The sequence below is a fragment of the Sphaerodactylus townsendi genome, linkage group LG04 (genome assembly GCF_021028975.2).
Source record: "Sphaerodactylus townsendi isolate TG3544 linkage group LG04, MPM_Stown_v2.3, whole genome shotgun sequence".
In the NCBI taxonomy this organism is placed as follows: domain Eukaryota; kingdom Metazoa; phylum Chordata; class Lepidosauria; order Squamata; family Sphaerodactylidae; genus Sphaerodactylus; species Sphaerodactylus townsendi.
Window position 1 is genome coordinate 97638704 of NC_059428.1, and position 9670 is coordinate 97648373.

At 42.6% G+C, this 9670-nt stretch overlaps 1 protein-coding gene across 1 annotated transcript in view; it reads left to right on the top strand.

Annotated features, from left to right (window-relative positions):
• The window catches only part of MAP4K4 (mitogen-activated protein kinase kinase kinase kinase 4), a 72974-nt gene extending 63522 nt beyond the window's left edge, over window positions 1-9452 (top strand). Inside the window, exons 25-28 of the mRNA XM_048495348.1 lie at window positions 555-704; window positions 1434-1593; window positions 5547-5686; window positions 6326-9452. Of these exons, the coding sequence (XP_048351305.1) occupies window positions 555-704; window positions 1434-1593; window positions 5547-5686; window positions 6326-6409 (534 nt within the window). The 3' untranslated portion in view covers window positions 6410-9452. The remainder of the gene's footprint in view (window positions 1-554; window positions 705-1433; window positions 1594-5546; window positions 5687-6325) is intronic.
• The last annotated feature ends 218 nt before the right edge of the window (window positions 9453-9670 follow it).

Below are 9670 nucleotides of genomic sequence, written 5' to 3' on the forward strand. Positions count from 1 at the left end.
GCATGACCATGTCTCAGCTACCTTCTCTCATAAATCCCTCTCACTTCTATATCTCCTTCACCCTATAACCACTGGGATCCTCAACCTCATTCTGGCCTTCCTCAGATGAAATGATAATTACACCTCTCCTTGGCACTATCAGCCACACACATTAATCCAATCTCCAGAATGACCCCTGACAAATACTATAAAATCCCTCCTCCTTGTTAGTTTGCTCTCTAAACAATAAATACTAACTCCAAAGACTCAAACTGCACAGGTCAGCCTTGATTGATATCTCCAATCCGTTCTAGTATGGTATCACACTATAGCCACTGGCTTCCTGCCAATGTTAAATGCTTGTGACAATGAAGGAAGCCACTTGATCCTGATCCAATGAAGGAGCTCAAGAAATTGTTTAAGCCTCCTTCAAGTTCCTGGCACCTATTACATTGAAGAAAATTACCCTAATGGAAGAGCCAGAATACAGAAGTGTATGTCAGGTAGACTGCATTAATGAGACCTGTCTGAGTCCAGTTTGCTGAGAATATCATGTTGTTTGTTGGTGTTTGCAGTCATTTGGAGACTTGGGACATAAGCCATTATTAGTGGATCTTACTGTAGAAGAAGGCCAGAGGCTAAAGGTGATCTATGGTTCCTGTGCTGGATTCCATGCAGTGGATGTAGACTCGGGATCAGTGTATGATATTTACCTCCCAACACATGTAAGCATCTAAAGTTGTAATCTATAGATCATGCTGTATTTATACATTTCATGTGGAAATTAAATGGGCTCTGAGAAATGACAGGGCGAGGAAACCTTTTCCCCTGCAGTGGCCTTTCCCCATGCCTTCCCCCCAGCACCCCGCTTGTTCAGCTATTGATCTTCTCAGTCGCTGTCTGCTGCCCTTGCAAATGAACATGAACTAACCTTTCTGGTGGTCGGGGATGGGGGGTGGGGGTTGCCTGGGCCAGTGGCATTCTCCTGCAGATGGCTAGGGGCCACACTCTCTGCCACTGGTCTATGCTGCCATCACTGGGCAGGCCAAGGTGACTTGTGGGGGTGGGGACAGGGTGGGGAAGGCAGGAGTGTTCTGTCAGGTGGGGAGAGTGGGCGTGCTGCTGGGTCAGGGGAAGGCAGGCAAGGGGTGGATGTCCCACCAATGGGCATGCAGGACTGAGTTCTGGGTGCTGATTGGTGGTGGGGTTTCGCCATTGGAAGGCAGCAATTGGTGTCACTTAGGGAATTATATATGGTAAGATTATTTTCTTAAGGATGGGACAGTTTATAAAGGTCCTCTGCATTTGCAAAAAATACAGGTAACATTCTCATTTTTTCTCCTTGAAACAAGTTTATGACAGTTTGTGAAGAATAGTCAGGTTTAAAAGTAACATAAATAATTGGCTGAGAGTCTTTAGGCATCTGATGCCTGGATATGTGTATGTGCTTGCAGATCCAGAGTAGTATCCAACCCCATGCAATCATTATCCTGCCAAACACTGATGGAATGGAGCTTCTAGTTTGCTATGAGGATGAAGGAGTATATGTTAATACATATGGAAGGATCACCAAAGATGTGGTTCTGCAGTGGGGAGAGATGCCTACATCAGTGGGTATGTATAGCTATAAGGTTCACAAATTGCTTTATTAGTAAAAGCATGAAGAAATTAGCAGATGGGTTTAAGCTGGTCAGTGCAGTGGTAAAATATTTGGCCAGTTGCATACAGTATAGGACAAACATAGGAAAAAAAAGTTTTATTACTTGTGTCTCAAATCCTGCAGTTATTACCATAAAGCTGCACTTAATGTGTTTATGTGTTGTGTTTTCCAGGTCCTCAAATGCTTCTCACATTTTCTCTCTAGTACGCAACTATAGTCTGAGGGCCAAGGCTAGATGGGGGTTGCTTAGCTAGAATCCACTGAGCCATTTTTGTGGATGAATCACTGTAAAAGTGTAAACTTTCTTGGCTCCCCCTTCCATTGCTCTGACTACAGTGGGAAGGGAGAGTAATAACGTAATCCCTGCTGGTAAAAATCCTTCCAGCCACAAAAACTCTTCAGGTAATCCGTAAGACCATATAGTAAGTTCATGGATAAACCAGAATTATATTACTTGGAGCAAGTGGGTGACCATGACCCACAAAGAATAATGAAGTAAGAAAAATCCCATTTCCCAATTGAACTGACTTTGACATTTAAGAAAAAGGAAGGTGCTAGCAGTTGTAGTGGAGTCATATGTAGTGGAGCGAGGAAAAGCAGCAACTGGAAAAGAGTATAGGTTTATTTATTTATTTATTTAAGATCTACATTCCACCTTTCTTCATGGTTCAAGGCAGCTTGCAACAATAGTTAAAAACATTTTCAAGAAGAGTTTGGATTTATACCCCACTTTTGTCAACTGTAAGGAGTCTCAAAGCATCTTACAAACTCTTTTCCTCTCCTCACAATAGATACTTTGTGAGGTAGGTGGGGCTGAGAGAGTTCTGAGAGAACTGTTACTAGCCCAAGGTCACCTTACAGGCTTCATGACTAGGAGCAGGGAAACAAACCTGGTTCATTTGGTTCGAGTCTGCTGCTCATGTGAAGGAGTGGGGAATCAAACCTGATTCTCCAGATTAGAGTCTACCACTCTTAATCACTATACCACACTGGCAGGTTAAAACCAAGCTTCCTCTGCTGGACCCTATGGAGTTCAGTGCTGTGAGACGAGATGCCTTTTCTTTGGGCAGGGAAGGACTGAAGAATCTCAGTTTCACTCACACACAAATTGAAGAGAAGAACCCTCTAAACACCTTCTGTCCCTTCAGTATAACAACCAACAGGCAAAGTCTAGGATTTCTTCTGTACTTTTACCTTGCATCGCCAGTATTCTTTTTTCCCTCCCTATTTCAGAGAAGGGGAAGGTTGGTCTTTGTGGAAGGTAAAGGGTAAAGGTCATATTTTCCTGCTTGTCTGGGGGTTGCCTGTGGTATGTGGAACCCCCCTCTTTCTTGTCCCTTATCCCAATATCTGACTGTCCTTATTTGTGTGGGAATCAGTAATTTTCCTTGGAATTTATATGATGCTACAGATGGAATTTCGAAGAGTATCTGTCCTTTTGATTGTAGAAACACAATCCTCAGAGCCTTGATAATGTTGCATATGTCCTTTGGGTGCAGTGCTGTTTTCTGAAGTGCCTTCAGTTTTAGGAAATTTAAAATCTTTATTGTGAAATGGACTAGGTGTTTAACGCACACTATAAAATGCAAGCTAGGGATAATGTTCAAAAACTTGGATATAGACTTGCAGCCATAAAAATTATAGTAGTATTTCAGAATGGCAAAATGTGTATATTCAGTGTACATGAAGAGTGTGATCAAGTCTGGAGGAGTTCTATTCTAGTTTTATATAATACATTTCAAGCCTGCTGCACTCATCCAAATAGATGTTTTAAACCAGGGGTCCCCAAACTACGGCCCGGGGGCCAAATGTGGCCCCCTGAAGGCATTTATCCGGCCCGCCAGGCATGGCGGCGATGGCTCCATTCACGTGCAGTGGGGGCTCGAGGGAGAGAAGGAATCGGCCCCTCTGGCGCAAGGGGCTCGCCCGCCCCACCACCACACAAAGGGTTGGGGGAGCGAAGAGGGCGACTCCTCTTCAGTCGGCAGGGAGGGAAGCAAAGTGAGTGTGGATTTCCTGTCCCTGGATGCCCAGGACGGCCCTGAAGCTCGGGGTGGGGGGAATGAGAACAAACGTGCTTTTGAGAGGACAGGTGACTGTTGAGCCCCAGTCGGGGCAGGCTTTCTATCTCGATGCTGGGGCAACAGATGTCGCGCTCCCCAAAACACACAGTCACCCATGACTGCTTGAGCGAACAGGGCACTGAATCCACCTGGATTCCCCAGCTCCGCAGCGCTTCCCGAGAACTGGCAGGGTCTCGCCATCTGCTTCTGCAGGGCTCACATGGGAGAGTTTCCCACTGGGTTGTTGTGCTTGCAGTCGTTCATCTGCCTTCAGGCCCCCCACAACCTGTGAATGGGGCCACACACCTCTGCTCAGTGCCCCTGCCAACAAGGCCAGCGGAAAGCAAGCAGGGCGATCCCCACCCTCTACCCTGCGGGACCGGCTGGTCGGCGGCGAACGGGTCTCCGTGGGTTTGACTGTTGGGTCTGCTGGAGGGAAAACAGAGCCCTGGAGATACCCACGGCCTTCGGGGTCTGCCAGATCAGCTCCCTTGGGCTCCTGGGCTCCTTTCTCCCCAACCAGCCTATGCAACAAGGCAATGCCCCCAGGTCTGCTCTTTTTCTGTGACTGGAGTTGCTGCTTTCTAAACATTGCTGATCGCAGGCAGGAGACATATTTGTGGATATTACCTCTATGTAAGAGTAGCCAACCTCTAGGGAAGGCCTGGAGATGTCCCAGAATTACAGCTGACCTCCAGGTGACAGAGATCAATTCCTAGAGAAAATGACTACTTCGGACGGTGGGCTCCCCACCCCAAACCCAAGAACATAAGAACAAGCCAGCTGGATCAGACCAGAGTCCATCTAGTCCAGCTCTCTGCTACTCGCAGTGGCCCACCAGGTGCCTTTGGGAGTTCACATGTAGGATGTGAAAGCAATGGCCTTCTGCGGCTGTTGCTCCCGAGCACCTGGACTGTTAAGGCATTTGCAATCTCAGATCAAAGAGGATCAAGATTGGTAGCCATAAATTGACTTCTCCTCCATAAATCTGTCCAAGCCCCTTTTAAAGCTATCCAGGTTAGTGGCCTGCCTTTCTCAGATTGCACCCCCAAATCTCCATGAATTTTCTGACCCAGAGTTGGAAACCTTACATGTGGCAACACCTGCTCTGCCCTTCCCTCTCGGCTACTCCATGTGTTGCTCTCAGGCTTTCTGTTCCGCTTCACTCCCATTGGCATCAGCCAGGCTGGTGAATCGCTCGCTGGCTGCTAGGGAGGAAAGAACCCAGGAAGATACCTGATGGAATGCTTCATTGGGAAAGCTCTGCTTTTTTTTTTACAGGGGAAGGTATTCCACAGCCTCCCCAACAATATTTGGAGCCCACCCTGAACTTGACATACTTTGGTCACTGTTCTAAAAATAGGCCATGACAGAAAGGCTGAAAGGTGAAATCAAACATTTTACAATCATTTGTGCATAGGAATTTGTTCATAGTTTTCTTTAGTCCGGCCCTCCAACAGTCTGAGGGACAGTGAACTGGCCCCCTGTTTAAAAAGTTTGGGGACCCCTGTTTTAAACAGTCGCATTGTAATTAAGGATTTCTTCTCTCTGTGCTATCTTTAGTATATTTACCAAGATAATTGGAATTGTTCCCAGAGTAACATTCAGTGAAGGGATCAGCTTTCAGTCAGTCAAAAGCCTGGTTATTAAAAGTAGTTTCTCTTCCATCTTACAGTGTTATCAAGGACTAAAATATTATATCTATAGCTACATCTTTGAAATACTGTTTTGTGAGATGGAATATGCAAAAATGTTGCTTTAGGTTGTTGTGATAACCATTAATACTGTGATAACCATTAATATTGTGATAGCCATTAATACTAGTTTTGTGTTTGGTTGTAAAGCATATATTCGATCAAATCAGATCATGGGCTGGGGAGAAAAAGCTATTGAGATACGGTCGGTGGAAACAGGACATCTCGATGGTGTATTTATGCACAAAAGGGCGCAAAGACTCAAGTTTCTGTGTGAACGTAATGACAAGGTAAGAACATAAGAACATAAGAACAAGCCAGCTGGATCAGACCAAAGTCCATCTAGTCCAGCTCTCTGCTACTCGCAGTGGCCCACCAGGTGCCTTCGGGAGCTCACATGTAGGATGTGAACGCAATGGCCTTCTGCGGCTGTTGCTCCCGATCACCTGGTCTGTGGAGATTTGCAATCTCAGATCAAGGAGGATCAAGATTGGTAGCCATAAATCGACTTCTCCTCCATAAATCTGTCCAAGCCCCTTTTAAAGCTATCCAGGTTAGTGGCCATCACCACCTCCTGTGGCAGCATATTCCAAACACCAATCACACGTTGCGTGAAGAAGTGTTTCCTTTTATTAGTTCTAATTCTTCCCCCCAGCATTTTCAATGTATGCCCCCTGGTTCTAGTATTGTGAGAAAGAGAGAAAAATTTCTCTCTGTCAACATTTTCTACCCCATGCAAGAGTATACTTTTTCACTCTCCTTACATTTATTTCATCCAGCCTTAAGTTATTGTTGAAAAACAGGAGATAGTGAACACCCCAGATGTATTCTACCCAATCCATCAGTCGCAGATCTGATAAATCCCAGTTGCTTTTCATGTTAGTGACCTTAATTGGTAAATCAGTATTTCTCTGTCTCTTGTTTCACAGGTTTTCTTTGCCTCTGTTCGGTCTGGGGGAAGCAGTCAAGTTTATTTCATGACCTTAGGGAGGACTTCTCTTCTGAGCTGGTAGAAGCTAATGTGTTTAGCAAGGGATTGCTGACATCCGGAGTCGCCATAACTTGGAATCATTTGCAACTGGAGTACAGACCTGCCGTGATGCAGTGCCACACGCAGATGCATTTTCAAGCATCACTGGTGTTGGGTTCTTTTGTTTTAAAACTGAGGCCGTAATATGCGGCTGGTGCTGTAAAGATATTGCCATCAGGTGCTATCAGATTTGGGATCCCACTAGAGAAAGAATCAGGTCTCCTTCCCCCTCCCCCCGTCCTTCCCCAGCTCCATAATTCCTAAGGAAAAAAGGAAGAAACTGATAAAAACATGTTTTTTGAAAGGAGGGGCAGGAATGAAAAGGCGGATGGAAGTGATGTAGGCAGAATCCAGTGTTGCTGACGCAGAGGGCAGATTTAATATAGTAATATTAACAATGTATTTAATTGACATTTCTCTCTCTTTCTTTTGTAATGTGACAATATGTGGACAAAGGAAGGTGCAGGTTTTAAACTATTTATAAAATGTGAAAAGGCACAGTGGTTTTAGGGAAGGTAGGGTGCGGGTTTTTTTTCTCTCTTTTTATGTTGGCCAGGCCAAGAGTTTAGTCATTTTTTTTCTGTGTACCAAGTTTTGCCTAAAAACCACATAAGGATGGATTTTTTTTAAAAAAAATAGATAAATAAATAAATAGAATTGTTCACTTTTCTATACTGACTTTCCATTTGGCCAGAACTTGGTGGTGTGAGTGCTAATGCTGCCTCAGTTAAAGGTTTAATTTTTGTTTAAACCTAGAATAAAACATGTGACAGCTTTTACTACCAGTCTGCTAATGCATCATTTTGGGAAGAAGGTCCAGATGTGGGTTTTTATTTTTATTTTTTGTGCCTACCTCATCGTTTCTAATGCATACAATTAAAGAGGTGGTTTAAGGTTATACTTTATTTTTTTTTGGTTTTCGTTTTTTTAAACAGGTAAACAAAGTACTAATGTGCGGTTAATCATTGTACCAAAACTAATATATGAAAGATGTGACTGTTAATTTTCTCTCAGGTTTCAGCAGGAGAGATCAACAGTCATTTGAGAGGGTTGAAATAGACACTTCGGTAGTCCACTTTTTCGCTTTTTTAATCAGTTTTATCACGGATAGAGCTGTGAGGAATTTAGCCTAACATTTCAGAAGGTTTAACTTTTAACACATGGGCTTTTAGTAACACCAAGTAACAATAACTAGGCTAATTCTATAACTGGTGAAATGTTGTAGGAAACTTTTCTGAGGCGGCGATGTTTTCCTTTTTTATATAAGAATGCAATGCACTAAAACTATTTTAAGAATGTAGTGAATACCGCTTACTCCTTTACAAAGACAACAGCATAGACTTATGTTTCAATGTAAACTCTGAACTCCTGGCGCTATTTTTTTCTCTCTCTTTTTATCCGCCCTGCCTTTTTAAAGGAAAAAAGTTTTGTTTTATGAGTAACCTTTTGGCCTTTGTAATAAATGTCTCAAGACTAATAATTTGTTTAAAAGACTACATGTGCTCATTACTGGAGAAACCTTGAGTGTGTAATTTATCTGTTGGTGATGTAATAATGCACATTGTCACGATTCCAATCATTCTGGTTTTTTTTAAAAAATAATCCCTTTGGGCAGGGTACTTTAGTTGACAACTGCCTTAAGCTCACTGTTCAGTCAGTGAACTGGATTCCAGTGTTTCCTGGGCTTTGTCTTCTGCTGTGGTTCCCTTTTTCATGGTATGGCAGGGATTTCAGTATGATTCCCCAGTCAAATTACTTCAGTAGTTCCAAGGAGAGTCACATCATGACTTGCGTTAACATTGAACAGCACCAGTTGAGTGAACCTGCCGCTCAATAGGTCTGTTTTTTGGCATCAGTCAGACTGCTGACCAACATTTTTGTCTTTCCTGTAAAGGCCATCTTCAGAAGAGCAGGAAGTTTGCTTTTAAAGGTAACTTGTGTAAAACACATGCATAAGAACGCCTTACAGTTGTTGGCAGGAAATTTTCTGAAGTCTCTCTCTCTTTTAACTCTTTGACTTTTGGATAGCACTGAAGGTCAGGACCAAGAGGGTTGGGGATTGGGAAATGATCTTTTTTGTACCTGTTAGCAAACAGCCAAAAGAGTAATTCTACATGGACCAGCAGTAAATCAGTGGGACTCAGAAGACCAGTTCAGACACATAAAACAGAAACGTGTCTTATATTGGCACCATAACATAGTTTACTAAAGTGGATTGCCAGATGCCCATGGCAGACCTTAGAATGACATGGTGTGGTTTGATTCGAATCTTGGTCCTTGTCTCTTATGCCACCTTGTTATATATATTTTTAAAAGACTACTGTTCATAAGTGTATGAATATTATCAAAGGGAGAAATTCTGTAGGTCAATATGCTGGTGACGTTTTGTACAACACAAAAGGGGGCAGGAAGAAGATTCCTTCAGAGGGGTTGTTGTCTTGCTAACCTGAGTCCCACATCAGTGCCAAGGTGGCTAATTTTGCAAGTCAAATCAGTATTATGAAACCACTACATATATAAAAATGTTGAAATTCATTTTTACAAGCAGTGCTTTTGGTAAGCATAAAAATACTCCTAGTTTTAGTTTTAAGCTTTAAGTAATAATTTTCTGTATCCTAAGTCAAAGTAATTCTAACTGTATGCAATGACTTTATTTTTTATCGTATGCACATGTTATGTTGAAGAAAATGTTTACAAAAATTGTTTTGTTATACTAATGTGCATCACATATTTATGATTTATTTCAAAGTGATTTTGTGGGGTTTAGGTTTTCATAGTAGCAGCAGTACACATTTTTGTGATTTTTTTTAATAACCCCAAATTCTGCCAACTATAAAGATGCTTAAACAATAATACAAATGACAAAACTACAGTAAACTTACTAATTGTAGAGCTGCAAAGCAGACTGGTGACAAATGAAACACTTAGCCTTTTTTGCAGTGCTGTCTAATTTGTCTTTTGTGTATTATAAAATTACTGTTCCCTCCACCCCAATTTTTCCTTAAATAAAGTAAAAATGACACCTATGTGTATGTGGGAAATATTTTGGCTAATTTTTTTTCCTATAGCAGAGTGAAATGTGTGGTTTTCAGAGTTCCAAAGAAAGAAACAGCAGTAACTTGGCCATCTATAAGTGAAATGTAGGTAGTAAAATCTACACCTAGTGTAGCATATTACACCTGGTGTACACCTGATGTGCATAGTAGTGGCCCACAATAGGAAGCTTTGCATGGCCAGCGGAAAG